Here is a 15,021-nt window from a genome sequence, read left to right as displayed (position 1 = left end):
CACTGCGCCCACTCAGTATTAAGGATGTTCGCTTTTAGCCAGCAGCAGCTGCAGAGGAAGTAGTAGCCCAAAAGCCTGACGGGCTGGGCTTGCTGCACAGATGGGCCCATCCCTGAAGCAGTGTGGGACAGACCTGCTCCACGAGGCTCAACCTCTGCCATTGGTGCAAGAAACTGCTTGATGTTATTGATATTGTCTAAAAATGACCCTATGTCTTCTGCCAGGGAACCCGCCAGGTTCCATGTCTCCTGCTGCAGGAAATAGTACAGGATGCCATCTCATGGCTAGCCTTGCTGGCTGCCAAGGAATTCCCAGCAGGCACTGGTCCCTTCAGCCCTGCTATTCTCAAAGGGGGAGCGGGGAGGAAGGGGGCCGGATGTGGTTTTACCATGGATAGTTACCCATTGCTTCTTTTGTCTCTAGAAGCATTCTGGAACTATTGGGAGATATTCAGGCATTTACAATTTACAGCCAGGCTGGAGTTGCAAAATGAATTGATCAAATATCAACCAATAGTCAGAAGTAGAGGCAAACCTTAAGGATGCAAATAACAGGATGGATTGTCAGAAATCTTTAAAATGAAAACACATCAGATGTGGCCTAACTGCAATTGCCACCTGTAGCTGGTGCAAAGCCCACATTGTACATCCAAGGCAGAGGTGGTGCTCAAAGGCCGCTGATGCAGAACAGTGTGGCTCAGATTACTTGTCTTGCAGAAGGGAACCTGGACAGTTCTTTTCACTAGCAGGAAATCTCCTGCAGGAACTACAGGAATCCTGATTGCATTTCACCACACTCAAGAAGAGCCGTGGCCTTGTGCTGTGGTGCCGGGGGAGAGGCTGCACCTGAGTTTATAGCTCCTTGGAGGTTGAAGGCTCAGCCCTGCCTGCCTTCCAAGGGGCAGTGACCAAGGATGCTGCTAGGAAGCCAGCGAAAGGCGAGGCATCTTGGGTGGTGTAGCTAATCCAGCAAGAAGAAAGCAGGACTTCATTTGGTTTTTCAGTTCCAGACTTCGCAGGATGCCAAACTGCAGGAAACACTTATTCTTAGGAGTGTCCTAAGTTGGCCATTTCTCAATATGAGGGGGGTGCAGAAGGGGGTGCTATGGGTTCCTTGGGTGCTCAGCTAGCCCTGGGCCTGAGGGCTGGCAACCTTCTTCCTCTCCAAGGCCACTGGTGCCCTAAACACTGACAAATCTTGCCCCCCCCCCCCCTTTGTACATACTGTAGAAACGAAGCCATATTCTCAACTTTGTGGTGCCCCCTTTGGGCCTGGTGCCCTAAGCACGGGCTTAGTCTGCTTCATAGTTAATACACTACTGGGGCAGCTTGCCTAAAATGGGGAGGGCTAAGCCTTGTCTGCAGGGCCACCCAGCGCTGGTTACAAAGAGGGATTCAGGGCTTTCTGTCAGCAGCCCCCAGCAAAGCCGCCCAGGATCCCCGCAGCGGCAAGAGCTCTTCCAGGGCAGGACGGGGCCGCCGCCTGAGAGGGAAGAGGGCCGGGGGACTTCGGCCTAAAGGATCAGCAGCCCCACCCCCACCCTGCCAGCAGCTGTCTAGCCGGCCAGGCGAGAAGGGCCCCGGCCCCCTAAGCCGAGCCGCCGAGGGGGCGGCCCGGCTTAGGCCCAGGCCAGAAGGGTAGCAGGCAGCGTCCTAGTCAGGGAAGGTGAGGGAGAAACTCGCCCGCCGGCAGCCGCGGCCCTTCCCGCCGCCCGGCCGGCCAAACTCCAGCGTGGCGCTTTTCTTCCCGTGGTGGCGCCGGGCGGAGGCGAGGCGGGCGGAGGGAGCCGCTTCTCCGGCGCATTCCTGAGGCCTGAGTCACGCCCGGCCCGGCCCGACCCGCCTTCCGCGCCGGGCCGCCCTTCGGTCTGCAGGCCGGCTGCGCCGAGGCCGGCCCTCCTCGCTGAATGGCCGCCCGGCCAGCACTCCCTGGACGGCCCCGGCTGGAGCGGCGGCCAGCCCCAGCCACGCGGTGAGTTTCGGCGAGGCGGGAGGGAAGCGCCGGGCCCCGCGGCCGCCTTGTCCCTTTTGCGGTGGGCGGCGGGTCTTCCGCTCCCAACGGTCTCCAAGGACCCGGCGGCGGCTGCCGGCGTGCGCTCTGGCGGTGGGAGGAAGCCTGGCCGTGTCGGGGAACCCGTGTGCCGGCGCGGTGGCGGCCAGGACGCGTCTACCAGGGAATCTCCGGCCCGTTTCTCCCTCCGAGCCGGGCGGAGGACGGGCGGCACCCGGAGGCGGCACTTGGGGGCCCGGCTCGACCCTGCAGGCGGACAGAAACCACGAGCGCACCGCCGTCGCCGCCCTCCTGCTGGCTGGTTCCGTGGGCCGATTGGGAGCCGTTCCAGCTAGGCTGGAGAGTGCAGCGGCGCCCCACCTGCGGCCTCCTCCCGGCCCGATGCTGAACCTCATTTCTCGGTCTTGGGGTGGGGCTTTCCCAGCACCTGCACAGCCAGAGCCTCCCTCGGCGGCGGCGGCCGCCGTTTGGGGGCCGTGGGGCCCCAGCGCTTCCGTCCCGAAGGCCCAGGAGAAAACGCTTGCGACGGTGTGTGTGTGGAGGGGTGTGTGTGGCATCTAATCCCTGCCTGAGCCCTGGGCTTCCCTTCAGTTTCCTACCCATGGAGCTCAGGTGGCAGAGGGATCAGCCCTGGTGGGGCTTAAAACCAATGAGGGGGCTCCTCCCCCCAAGGCAGAGGCAGGAAAACAGCACAGAGCTACGGGTCATGGGAACCCCACAACTAGGCAGGGAAGGAAGAGAATTCTGCTCCCTGCCCCAGTCAACTGTACATTGAATTCTTTCAGAGAAGTAGGTAGGAAGGCAGTCATGCCTAGCTGGGCTGGACCAGATGAAGAATTGGCCCTTTTCCTCTTAGTGCAGCTGCCCACAGTTGCTGGAGAAGCTAAGCCCTCCCCTCCCCTCCCCTCCCTCTCTTGGATTTCCTATTGTGGCATCCGGTTGGGGCTGGGACCACAAAAGGGAGGTTTTGCTCTGATGTGGCTGGGCTGATCCTTTTCCTTGAAAGCTTTCCCACCTTTCTTTTCTAAGTGTGGCCTGCAGTTCCCATGGCTGAGCCTACAAGTGGCACTGACAGGCAAGCTGGGAGGTGGGGAGAGTTCTGAAAGCTCCCACTGGGGGGAAGAAGTGGGGCAGACTCTGCCGGCTGATGCCTTGCCCTCCAGAGACCGACCGGGCATCGTGGCCCCCTAGGGGCGGGTGAGCAATGCCCAGCTTGCCAATGGCAGGGGTGGAAGGATGCTGAGGCTGCGCTTAGCCACAGGCCGTAAGAGAGAGAAGCAGGCGGAGACACAGTTTCCCAATCTCGGGAAGATTTCATACTTAGGTTGGGCCTCCCACCATGTAAGTTTTGAGGAGGTAGGAAGGCAGCCATGAGGCTAGAACCAAGTCCCCTGAAGAGAGCAGGGAACCTGCAGAAAGAGAAAGCAGGGGTGAGCACAGCACACTCCTGGGTGTTGGAGAGGTGAAGGCCTGCCAGAGCCCTGAAGAGTGGAGGTGAAGGAAAAGGAGGAAGGTTTTGCTTGGACAGGAGGACTCTGCTTGCTTTGGATCCCTGCCTCGATCAGGCGGGGGGACGGGCAAGGACCCTGCACCCTGCATGGCCTTCTGGCGCCATGGAGGAGGATTCAGCCGAAAGGCCTCCAGTGAGATGGCTGGGCCAACAGCAGGAATTCTGCCCTTCTTCCTGTTTTTGTCCTCCTCCAGCAGAGAGGACTGCAGGGGAGAACGATGACAGGGGGAAGCCATAGGGCTTCTGGGCCAGAACTATATAATAGGAATATGGAGCTGACTGCCAGCATGCCCCTCATACCGCAAGTCCATTCTCCCGCAAGGAATCACCTAGTCTCTGTCAGTGCCCCTCACCTTCTGTCCCATTTGACTAACAGAAAAGATTTATTTTGAGTTCAAAAGAAGCCAGGCGTCCATTGGAACTTGGTAGCTGATCCTACCCTCATGACATTGTTTCCTGAAGGGGCAAAGTGCCCGGAAAGTGCCTTTTGCAAGAGTGCCACAGGAGCCCCTGTGGTGGGTGGGTGCACCCATGGCTGGAGATAGCTGGTCTTATCCTCTTGTACATTCCCATGCAGTACTTTAGAAGTGTGCATTTCTAAATAAAACACAGAGAACAGCCTGTTCTTGCGAGGGGAAAACTGTGTGTGTGAATGGGCCTTGCTTGGGAGAGAGGCCTGCCTGGATGACAAGGTCTCCACCCTTCTGTTTTTGTAGGCAGGGAAGCTAGTTGCTAGGAGAAAAGGAGGGCAGCATTTTTTGGCACCTCCCGCAGAGCTGTAAGAAATGTGCTGCTATGCTCCCCTAAGAAAATGTGAAAGCCAGGAAGTTGTGGAAAGAATCTGAAGCGTCAACTGGATTTTCTGGTTCTGGCCAAAGTGGGAACTTCCCAGTTCTGAGGACTGTCTCATCCTGGGGTGGCTGCTCCTGCCCTGGAAGGAAGAGGGTGGCGCCCTACAACCCAGAGCCCCACTGAGGGCGGACAGCTCCGCGAACCCCCACCCCATCAGAGTGCTGTGCGAAGGATTTGAGTGCAAATCCAGACTTGATTCCTGCCGCGTTCCCTCTTTGGCTTGGTGCATAGTTGCAGAGACCAGTCGTAGGCCAATGGTTCCCACCCAATCCCAGCAGAGGACAGCCAGGAAGAAGCAGCCTTCTCGACTTTTCCACCCTCTGGGGTGGGGTGGGGGGGAACGTAGGACAGGCAGGCAGGCCAGGGAGCTCTAAGAGGGGGAGGAGACCCCTCCCATCAGTGGGTGTGTGGAACATGGAAGAGGTAACCTTAGAAGGCCTGCAGCAAACCAAAAGAGTCTGGTTTTGTGGGTCAAGCAGCTGGAAAGGAGGGGACTGAGCGAGGCCCCAGCCAGGGGTGGCTCAGGGCCTGAAACAGGGAGGCCCTCCCAGCCGCAGATGTGGGCTTAGTGGGGCAGTGGGTAGCTAAGGGAGGGTCAGATGCAGTAGGCAAAGCAGGGAAGAGAGGACAGCCTAATGTTTGGAGGCAGCGGGGTGAGAACACCCAGCCGTTCCTGAGCCAGGGGCCTGGGCACGGAGGGACTGTGAAATGGACCAGTGGAAGGTAGCTGGCTGGTGAGGTGCTCCAGGAAGCTCTCTCAGCCCAGCCCTGCCCTGCTTGCTGGAAGGCCCCCATTAGGACAGGATCCCTCTGGGAAGGGAGTCACCCTCCTTTCATTCCCATTCCCTAGAATAGATGGGCTGCTTTGGGTGCTTCCTCATTTTCATGTGAAACTCCTGGCCTAGAAGAGGATGGAAATGGCCAAAAGCAGCTGTGGTCATGTCCCCCTTGCTTAGGGACTTCTCTGCCCAGGCTCCAGCCTTGGCAGGTTGAATAATGGTGGCAGGTACCATTATATCCTTGTATAATGGTATGTCCCAAAACGTCTTTGTGGGAGACGGGGTGAAGAGAGGCTGCCTAGGGAAGGGTCCGAGAAGGGGCAGCAGAGCCCGTGGCTGGAAAGCGGGCAGGGCGAGAGGCGCAGGAGGGACCCTGCCCGGTTTCTCAGGCTGCAAAGGAGATGGCGGGAGAATAGCACTTACAGACTAATTCTGTTAGTGTAGCCTTATAAATAAAGTGGAACGAGCTCAGGTTGTTGCGTTTTCTGCCTGATCCGGCTGGTAAGGCTGACTGGTCAGACCAAAGGACTCCACACAGAGCTTGGAGACCAGGGGTTTGCCAGGGGCTTGGAAGGGCTGCCTATCAGATAGGCAAACCCAGCTTCCTTTCAAGGCAAGTGTAGCCTCAGCTGTTTAATGTAGGCTTGTTCCCAGAGCTCAGTGGACCCTGGCTCTTAGGAGGCCGTGGCACCACGCTCTGGTGGCTGGAGGGTGACAGGACGGTCCCTGGCCAGCCCTTCCAGTGGAAGGGGAAGAGAGTCGGTGCTCGTCGCCACAAGCAGGCTGGCCTCGGCATTTGGTTTGTTTGCCCATAAACTCTGCCCCCTCTAGGCTGGGCTTCTGAAGAGGGGAGATGGCCGAGATCTGCCGGGACAGTTCTAGCAGCTTGCAGAGGAAAAAGCCGCCTTGGCTGAAACTGGACATTCCAGCTGCCCCGCTCTTGGCTGCAGCAGAGGAACCGGCCTCCTCGCTTCAGGTACCCGGCCGGACAGCAGTGGGCTCTGCTCTGCCTTTTTGCCATACCCGACTCGCTCCTTCCTCCCCAAAACCTGGGTGGGTCTTCTGTAGGATTGGGTAATTCCTTGGGGGGCCTGAGGAGCACCCCATTTTGGAGCCTCCAGGCGGGAGGGGTGGGGGTGGGGCTCTCTGGCCTCAGCGGTGGCCCTCTGCACTTGGCTGCCAGCGCTCTGATGCCCAGGCACTGTTCCTTTGCAGCCGTTGAAGCGCCAGGCCTTCCTCCGAAGCGTCAGCATGCCTGCCGAGAACAGCCTCTTTCCTGCTGCCTGCAGCGAGGCACGGCGGCCTGTCCTGCAGCGACAGGCGTCCATCACCCAGACCATCTGGAGGTAAGCCCTAGAGCCCGTGCCTTGGCGCAATTCTGGACATCTGGCCTGGGTCCCTGCTGAGGCACAGCTGGCAGCTAGATTGCCGGACGTCCTCCCTGCCTGCTGGGTGGCAGCTTTCTCTGCCACGGCCTTTTCTGACGATAAAGGAGCCTCCGCAGCTCTTCTTCATCTGAAAAATTCAGCTGAAGGAGGGCAGGAACTGGAGGGTCATGCCCAAGAAGGGCTGCACAGTCTTCCGGCTCTTGCGAAAAGGACGGGGCGTCTTCGCTCCCCGGTGCCTCTGCCCATGCCCAGGAAAGCAGAACTGGGCAGAAGCCAAGGGAGTGGGCATCCAGTGACAGTGTGCCCAGTGTCAAGGGAGCATGCGATCCAGAGGACGACCCACCAGGCAGCGTCGATGTCCCCAGCTCTCCAGTGGCTCCTCGGTCTGTGGGTGACCCAGGTTGGGTGTTGATGTGACAGAACCCAGCCAAGTGGGACATGGCTTCCTGCCCCTCCTCGCGGGCCAGGGATTCTCTCCACGTCTTGCCAAGCTGTTACCAGCTGGAAGAGCCAGTTGTTCTAACCCAGCCAAGAGGCACCGGCACCACCTTCCTTCCCCCCCCATTCAGGCCTCTCTCCTTTGCAGCAGACAGGCGCACTTTGGGAGGACACAGACCCTGCCCATTCGGGGACACCAGGTGGGCAGGAGGCCACTGAGAAAGCGCCAGTCACTGCCCCAAACGCTGTTCAGGTACCGGTGACTGCATGCGTGTGAGCTGCATGTGGGTCCTGGCAGCAGAGCTGCTTCAGCTGCCAGCAAGCAGCCTGTCACACCCCCCACCCCCCAAAAAAACCCAAATTGGCTGTTCTGACCTTCAGCCCTGGGGAGATTCCCCAAAGGCCCTTTGCCCAGCAGGCAGGAGAGGTGCAGGAAAACACACAGTTCCTGCCCCCCTCCTGCTGCCTCTTAGTACAGTTGAGCCCCCTCCTGGGCTGCGGTCCTGGTCCTGGCACATGAGTGGCTGCACCCACCCTGGGGCTGAGAATTCTGCCGGCCAAGGAAGGGTCTCTCGTGACACCGTCCTGCAGATGCTACCAACAACTAAAGCTCTGTAGCTCACTCCCACTGGCAACTACCCCCTAGTCCCCACCCCACCTTGACCACTGGCTCTGGGCCCAGAGTATTTGGAAGATGAAGGATATAGCAATGTCGGTGGCTGGGAGGGGAGGCTTAATGGCTTCAGTGAGGTCTCCTCCTGGCCCTCCACTCTCTCATCAGGGGCACAGCAGACTGGTTTGGGGTCAGCAAGGAGAGTGATGCCACCCAGAAGTGGCAACGGAAGAGCCTGCGCCACTGCAGCCTGCGCTACGGAAAGCTGAAACCTCAGGCCCTCCGTGAAATGGACCTTCCAAGCCAAGACAACATCTCTCTGGCCAGCACGGAGACCCCGCCACCACTCTATCTGCCTCCTTACCCACCTGGCATGCAGAGAGTAGGTAGCCTGGGGTCACATGACTTTGGTGGGATGGAGCAAGCAGCCTCTGGGCTGCCTTTCTTGGCATCGCGATTTTGGAGGGGGAAGGAAGGAAGGGCACCTTCCCATAAGGGTGCGACAAGGCTAAAGAAAATGGCAGACACTATATGGGGAGCAGTTCTGGGATAACCCCACCCCCCAAAGCTCCTCCTGGGAACCTATAATACCTGCTGAAGCCCAGCTGGTGGAGGAGCTGCCGTGGCTGCTGCCTTCAGGGCTGTTTCCATCTCTCTGCTGTCAGATAATCGACCCCCTGGCCCGTGGACGGGCCTTCCGAGTGGCGGAGGATTGCGATGGCTGCAGCGTGCCCCCCACTCCAGCCACGCCTGGAGCCACCTCGTTGTGCTCCTTCACTAGCTCACGCTCCGGCTTTGGTCGCTGGCCTCGGCGGCGGAAAAGGGAGTCGGTGGCCAAGATGAGCTTCCGTGCAGCAGCAGCGCTAGTGAAGGTGAGGGGCTGAGAGGGAGAGGGAAGGGGCATCTCGCCAGGGGCATGTGCCATCTCACTAGCCCACCTCGGGGCTCCTGCCTCTATGCACAGACGTAGGCCAGTGCTTGCAGCCTGCCTCGCGTTCTCCATCCATGGTCTGGTCAGCAGTTGTGGTCAGCCTCTTCCACCCGGGGCTGGCAATGGACAAGCAAGAGGAACACACGGACATCAATCCAGGGCTGGCTGAAGTGCTTGGTTTTTAATTACTTCTTGGGAGCATTGTGGCCAGGCCCTGTCCTCGATCCTGGTCCAGTGGAGCAGGACAGCTGAAAAAGGCCTGGTGGGATCCTTAGGCGCTTCTGTGGTGCTGGGGCAGAGTGGTCAGCACGTCCTGGATGAATTGTGGCGGGTCGGCCCACTCGTGGCTGTTGAGGGATGGCATGCTTCCCGCTTCTTGAACAATTCTCTGTGCCAGGGCCGTTCCGTGAGAGATGGCGCCCTGCATAGGACGCGACAGCGCAGCTTCACTCCAGCCAGCTTCCTGGAGGAAGACTTCACCACGGAGTTCCCAGAAGAGGAGCTGGACACCTCCTTCTTTGCCAGGGTAGGAGTTGAGCCACAGGGGAAAAGAAGGGGAGGAACTGCTGGTGGCCCCAGCAGCCACTCACAGCTGGGCCTTCCCTCCCTTGCCTAGGAAGGAGTCCTGCCGGAAGAGCCCTCCACATATCCCGATGAAGTTTTTGAGTCCCCCTCCGAAGCAGCCCTCAGGGTCCCTGAGGCGAAGGCCCTGCAGGCCCAGCCAGCCCTCACAGGGGGGGCTCTGGATCGGAGTGAACTAGAGAGGAGCCACCTGCTCTTGTGAGTGTTGCAGGGGAGGCACAAAGAGGCCAACAAACAGGAGCTGGAGTCCTCTGGAGGAAGGGAACCCCCCTCCCCCTTGCAATTACCCCGGGGGTGATCTTCTGTGCCAGAAGCTGCAGCCCTTTGGAAGGGTGACCTGCAGTTGGGAAACGGGGGTGGCGTCTAAAAGAAGACCTGGCTCCATCCATTCCACCCGGGACTCAGGCACCAGGGGAAAAGGGTTGTGTGCATGCTGCAATTAAGTGCACCATATGGGAACACTTGTCCAAGATTCCAGCGCTTGCTTTCTGACGAATGAGCCTGTTTTCCCCCCACCCCCTGTCTTCCAGCCCCCTGGAGCGTGGCTGGCGGAAACAGAAAGAGGGGGCTTCCGTGCAACCGAAGGTCCGTCTGCGGCAAGAGGTGGTCAGCCTGGGCCTCCAGCGGCGTGGCCAACGCATCACTGTCCCTGTCCGCAAACTCTTTGCCAAAGAGAAACGTCCCTATGGCTTGGGCATGGTGGGCCGGCTGACCAACCGGACATACCGCAAGCGCATTGATAGCTTTGTGAAGCAGCAGATTGAGGACATGGATGACCACCGGTGGGTGGAGGCCTGGGTGCCTGGGAGGGGGAGCAATTGATTGTGGCCTGATGGCCCCATCGCCCTCTGCTCCGCACAGGCCGTTCTTCACCTACTGGGTCACCTTCGTGCATTCCCTCATCACTATCCTGGCTGTGTCCATCTACGGGATTGCTCCTGTGGGGTTTTCGCAGCACGAGACGGTGGACTCGGTGAGCGGCAGCACCCGACCAGCCTCCCTGGTCTCCTTTCTCCTAGAGCGTGCCTGCCCCTCCTCTACTGCCGAGGAGACCTTCCTCTTCTGCTCCTGAAGGGGCCGGAGGGGGCATTCTGCCCATCTCCTCCTCCCTTTAATGGGCCTTTTTACTGGCAGGTCCTGAGAAACCCGGGGATATATGAGAACGTGAAATATGTCCAGCAAGAGAATTTCTGGATAGGGCCCAGCTCGGTGAGTGCCAGCCCCACCTGCCTCGTCCCTCCATGGCTCAGCCTTGTCCTGGCCAGATCCTCGTCAGGGTATCGGTCTTTCCGTGGGCTTCGGCTGAGTCTCTGCCGCCCTTTCAGGAAGCTCTCATCCACCTGGGAGCAAAGTTCGCCCCTTGCATGCGACAGGATCAGCAGGTGCACAGCTTCATCAGCACGGCCCGGGAGAAGGAGAAACACTCTGCCTGCTGTGTGCGCAACGACAAATCGGGCTGTGTGCAGACAGCCGAGGAGGAGTGTTCCGTAAGCCCACTTCCTTCCTGCATCCTTCCTTCCCACTGGCCTGTCCCCTGCTTTTGGGGAGGGGGCACAGGGCGCCCCTTGAGGACCCTGCTCCCGCTCACTTTTGCCCCTCTGCTTTGCAGTCCACGTTGGCTGTGTGGGTGAAGTGGCCAAGTCACCCCAGCACCCCCTTGCTGGCCGGGGGCAAGAGGAAGTTTGGCTCTGTGTGTCACCAAGACCCGAGGTAGGTTGGGGGGGGCAGGGCACGTGCGTGGGGCTCCAGATGTTGGCAGGGGCAGAGTCTGCAGTTGCATCCGACACATAAAGCTGCCTGGGACCTCTCCCTCCGCAGGGTGTGTGAGCAGCCGGCATCCATGGACCCTCATGAGTGGCCTGATGACATCACCAAGTGGCCTGTAGGTTTCTGGAGAACTAGGGAGCAGTGAGTGGCTCTGGCCAGTCGTCCCATGTCTGTCTGCCCATGGAGTGCGGGGTGGGTGGAGGCTTCAGAGGGCCCTTCTCTTGAGGAGGAGGAGGAGAAGGAGCATGGCCTGCCTGTCTCCTTCCAGATCTGCACCAACAACAGTGCTGGAAACCACACCAACCACCTGCACATGGACTGTGTGATCACTGGGCGGCCCTGCTGTATCGGCACCAAGGGAAGGTAGGGTGGGTGGCCCCGAAAGGGCTGATGGGGTGGCCAGCCCATTCTGCTGGGAGATGCCCGGGACCACCCCTCTTCTAGGACTGGGGGGCTCAGCTGCCCCAGCGCTTGGCTCATGCTCACCAGTCCATTTTACTTGCTGCTGCCGCCGCTGCTTCAGCCCGGCTTAACTTCTGGGCATCTGGTTCTCTCCTCCCAGGTGTGAGATCACCTCCCGGGAATACTGCACCTTCATGCATGGTTACTTCCACGAAGAGGCCACACTCTGCTCCCAGGTACCCGCATTCCTCTCCCGGCTGGCTCCAGCAGGCGGCCTTCTTTGACCTGGCTGCTCTCTGTCTTGCCAGGTGCACTGCATGGACGATGTCTGCGGCCTCCTCCCCTTCCTCAATCCCGAGGTGCCAGACCAGGTCTACCGCCTGTGGCTGTCGCTGTTCCTCCATGCAGGGTAAGCCCAGCCCAGGGCCACAAGCCCCTCTCTCTTGGAACTCAAGTCCTTCTCCCACTTGGTCACTGCTGTTTTTTCCTGCCCGACAGGATCCTGCACTGCCTTGTGTCCGTGTGCTTCCAGATGACCATCTTGCGTGACTTGGAGAAGCTGGCTGGCTGGCACCGCATTTCCCTGATCTACTTGTTTAGCGGCATCACAGGCAACCTGGCCAGCGCCATCTTCCTCCCCTACCGAGCTGAGGTATGTCTCACTAGCGGCTCATGAAGGGGGGGGGAGGTCCTCCTTCCCAAGCAAAACGTGTCCCAGGTTGAAGACCAGGCCCAGGGAGACCTCCAGATCGTTGGGGGCAATATGCTGACTCTGTAAACCGCTGAGAGCGAGCTCTGTGAAGCGGTATGTAAGTCTAAGTACTATTGCTATCCTCCGGGCGAGGGTGGGTGATAGCAGTTGGGGGCTGGGGACAGAACCCTCCTGGGCGGTTCCTGCCTCCCCTGGGGGCGGGTGGGTCTTATTTTGGCAAGTCTCGCGAACTCTCACTTGAAGACTTGAGATGCTCCCCACCCCACCCCCGAGTTGCTTATCGGAGCGGTTGGCAGCACAAGCCAGGGCCTTGACCAGGTTTGAGTAAGGCCTACCCTACCCAACCAGCCTTCCCTGCAGGGCAGCTGTCTAATAGCGCATCCTCTGTGCAGGTTGGCCCAGCAGGCTCCCAGTTTGGCATCTTGGCCTGCCTCTTTGTGGAGCTCTTCCAGAGTTGGCAGATCCTGGCTCGGCCCTGGAGGGCCTTCTTCAAACTACTGGCGATCGTGCTGTTCCTGTTTGCCTTCGGACTCCTCCCCTGGATAGACAACTTTGCTCACATCTGTGGCTTTATCAGTGGCCTCTTCCTGTCCTTTGCCTTCCTCCCGTACATCAGCTTTGGCAAATTTGACCTGTACCGAAAGCGGTGTCAGATCATCATTTTCCAGTCGGTTTTTGTGGGGCTCCTCTCCGGACTGGTGGTGCTGTTTTACTTCTACCCCATTCGCTGCCAGTGGTGTGAGGTTCTCACCTGCCTTCCCTTCACCGACAAGTTCTGCGAAAAGTATGACCTGGATGCGCAGCTCCACTGAGCGGGGGTGGGGTGCAGTCACTAGCTGCCTTGGGCAAAGCTGGCGTGGTGCTACTTGCCAGACTGCCAGCCAATTTAAAATCCCTGCTTCCCCTCGTGCTGCCTTATCTTGGCGACTGGAAGTCTTTCAGCACACAGAAAATTGGTGCCTTGTTCAATTTTACTGAACCTTTTCTGCTGCCGCATTTTTATTATGCTAGTTTCAAAGCGACCCTTTTCATGAGGTTTGTTAATTGTTACCCTGGTGGTGATTAAAAGCGAAGGTAGCGTTTTAGCTACATTTCCACTAAGTTTCGGAGTGTATCTGTGCCAAAATTGAGATTGCTGACCATGTGCCTCCCAAAGGAAAGAGCAGTTCTTCATTCAGTGTTGACTCAGTTTCTAACATACACTGAACTTAGATGAATTGTAACATTTAAAATGAAAGACTGCCTGTGTTTGATTCAACAGCTGACTTTGATGTCCTGTAAAAATTGTTTTTAACCATTTAGCCATGTTCCGTTATTGGCTACTTTATAGGCAAATGTCAAGCACAACTTCTTACCTGTAAAAAATAGAATTGCTCATATTTTGTTGGAATGTGCAGCTGTGTGCAGAGGGGGCAGTAACTGTGAATGCAAAATCATCATGAAGAAAATCTATGTGGTCACTAAGAGTTGACAGTCACATGATGTCATGAAACCAATCAAATACTAAGAAAAATGTTAACCACCCGTACCAGTTGTAGATTCACATTTTACTGATGCTATACACTATGCAACTGAGTGTAGAGGTAACCTCTCTCTCTCTGTGTGTGTGTGTGTGTGTGTAACTGGATGGATGGTAATTTAATAGAAAAAACTTTCAGTGTACTTTATTATAATTTAAGAAACTTTAATGTTACTGGCTGTTCCTTGCTTCAGATTCACTGATATCTTCGTATTCAGAAAAAGATCCAGCACCTTTTCAAATGTGGATTCTCAGTCACTGTTTCTTAAAAAAAGGGTGGGGGGGCAGCTGTTCCATAAGTGCAGAACTGAGTACCAATTATGGGGGTTTCTCAGAACAGAAGGAGATCTGAAGTGGCTTCTTCTCTGCTCCCTCCTACAGAGCCTTTTTAAAGAGGTTCACTCAGAGACCCCAGAGAGGGTCAGACAAATTCCCAAAGAGCACCAGGATGGTCACCTGTTAATGAAGGGTAAGCTTACTCGTGGACCCCAAATCCCCCTCAAAATCAGTTAAGCTTGACTGAGGTGGGAAACGGCGGCTCCGAGGCTTTGGGGCTACTGTCCTGCCTGGGCTAAGGAGGCACATTGCCAGGCAAGGCCGGGCAGCAGCCAAAGGAAGGGGCGAGAGGGTGCACTTGCCTGCGAGTTTATTGCCGGAGCTTTTTCACAAAACTGACCTCGTCCCGGTTGCGAATCCCATACCTAGAAGCAGCAGAGGCAGGCGAGGGGGTCACCTCGAAGCGGTGGGTGCTCTGCCCGCTCCCCAGAAGACAAGAGGAGCAGGGCTGGTCGCGCAAAGCCCACCGGCACCTTCCCCAGAAAGCCTCCCGCCTCGCGACGCCACTCACTCCCGCAGCTTCTTGCGGTCGTCCGCCAGCTTCTCTCCGCCGAAGGTCAGGCTGTAGGTCCGCCAGACGTGCCTCCTGCGGGGCAGCGGGGCGGCGATGAGCGGGGCTTCCCCAGCCAGCCCCCCCGCAGCGCCCGCACTCACCAGCTGATGTGCCGCGCGCCGCCCTGGCGCTCCTGCCGCAGCTGCACGAACCGCCGCAGCGCCTTCTTGAGCTCCAGCACGCTCGCGCTCTGCACCACAACCACGGCTGCCGGGAGAGGAGCAGCTGGGTGTCCCTGCGGCGGCCGCAAGGGGGCGCGCCGCCTCCTCCCACCCGTCCCGCCAGCGACTTACGCATGGGAGCTTCGGGGGCGTCGACTCTGCGCACGCGCACCGTCATCGCCTGGCCGTACTCGAGCGCCACCTGCGAGCAGATCTCCTCGGGGGTCACCTGCAGGACAGAGCGCGCATGCGGCGCGTGAACCGCCGGCTACGGCATCCCCCGCCCGCCCCCTCGGCCACTGACCTGCGCCGGGAGGTCGCAGAGGAGCGGGTCCCTGACGAGTCGCGCCAGGCCGGCCTGCCAGCGTGCCACCGCCTCCGCGTGCGCCTCCTCCTCCTCCTCCTCCATCATCTTCGTCGTGACCGGATCCTCGCGCGGCCGGAACCGGAAGTAGCTTCCATTGCGCA

The 15,021-nt window shown here is 58.6% G+C and overlaps 2 protein-coding genes across 5 annotated transcripts; one reads left to right on the top strand and one right to left on the bottom strand.

The window, feature by feature from the left end:
* The first annotated feature begins 1,604 nt into the window (after positions 1–1,604).
* Positions 1,605–13,508, top strand: RHBDF1 (rhomboid 5 homolog 1). 3 transcript variants are annotated; one of them, XM_087942394.1, is made up of 19 exons: positions 1,833–1,971; positions 5,983–6,127; positions 6,367–6,497; positions 7,129–7,230; positions 7,759–7,972; positions 8,256–8,462; positions 8,919–9,047; positions 9,138–9,301; positions 9,634–9,885; positions 9,965–10,076; positions 10,238–10,312; positions 10,429–10,590; positions 10,713–10,813; positions 10,922–10,985; positions 11,139–11,233; positions 11,433–11,508; positions 11,581–11,681; positions 11,771–11,924; positions 12,377–13,508. In XM_087942394.1, the coding sequence occupies exons 2-19, from the start codon at positions 6,005–6,007 to the stop codon at positions 12,794–12,796; spliced, it is 2,682 nt and encodes an 893-aa protein (XP_087798520.1). In that variant the 5' UTR covers positions 1,833–1,971; positions 5,983–6,004; the 3' UTR covers positions 12,797–13,508. The 3 variants fall into 3 exon arrangements, with proteins under 3 accessions (XP_026539079.1, XP_087798520.1, XP_026539077.1); XM_026683292.2 differs by having other exon boundaries at positions 7,126–7,230; XM_026683294.2 differs by lacking the exon at positions 7,129–7,230 and having other exon boundaries at positions 1,605–1,971.
* Positions 13,509–13,626: 118 nt separating this feature from the next.
* SNRNP25 (small nuclear ribonucleoprotein U11/U12 subunit 25) lies at positions 13,627–14,994 on the bottom strand. 2 transcript variants are annotated; one of them, XM_026683311.2, is made up of 6 exons: positions 14,858–14,994; positions 14,686–14,782; positions 14,494–14,599; positions 14,351–14,425; positions 14,142–14,204; positions 13,627–13,761 (listed from the first exon to the last, which is right to left on the bottom strand). In XM_026683311.2, exons 1-5 carry the CDS (start codon positions 14,963–14,965, stop codon positions 14,150–14,152), a joined length of 441 nt encoding a protein of 146 aa, XP_026539096.1. In that variant the 5' UTR covers positions 14,966–14,994; the 3' UTR covers positions 13,627–13,761; positions 14,142–14,149. The 2 variants fall into 2 exon arrangements, with proteins under 2 accessions (XP_026539096.1, XP_087798543.1); XM_087942417.1 differs by lacking the exon at positions 14,351–14,425.
* Between the last annotated feature and the right edge of the window lie 27 nt (positions 14,995–15,021).

The sequence above is a fragment of the Notechis scutatus genome, chromosome 12 (assembly GCF_049901735.1).
Source record: "Notechis scutatus isolate UNSWTSFEM ecotype Mainland chromosome 12, rNotScu1.2, whole genome shotgun sequence".
Lineage (NCBI taxonomy): Eukaryota > Metazoa > Chordata > Lepidosauria > Squamata > Elapidae > Notechis > Notechis scutatus.
This window is presented reverse-complemented; position numbering and strand designations above follow the sequence as displayed.

What these genes read in the sequence shown, in the direction of transcription:
- RHBDF1 (XM_026683292.2), top strand. Translation starts at nt 6,005, where the DNA reads ATGGCCGAGATCTGCCGGGACAGTTCTAGCAGCTTGCAGAGGAAAAAG. An exon ending in TCTGGATAGGGCCCAGCTCG is followed by an intron (nt 10,313 to 10,428) that starts GTGAGTGCCAGC and finishes CCGCCCTTTCAG; the next exon opens with GAAGCTCTCATCCACCTGGG. An exon ending in GTGTGTCACCAAGACCCGAG is followed by an intron (nt 10,814 to 10,921) that starts GTAGGTTGGGGG and finishes CTCCCTCCGCAG; the next exon opens with GGTGTGTGAGCAGCCGGCAT.
- SNRNP25 (XM_026683311.2), bottom strand. Translation starts at nt 14,965, where the DNA reads ATGATGGAGGAGGAGGAGGAGGAGGCGCACGCGGAGGCGGTGGCACGC. An exon ending in CGCCCCCGAAGCTCCCATGC is followed by an intron (nt 14,600 to 14,685) that starts GTAAGTCGCTGG and finishes CTCTCCCGGCAG; the next exon opens with CCGTGGTTGTGGTGCAGAGC. An exon ending in GGCGCGCGGCACATCAGCTG is followed by an intron (nt 14,426 to 14,493) that starts GTGAGTGCGGGC and finishes GCTGCCCCGCAG; the next exon opens with GAGGCACGTCTGGCGGACCT.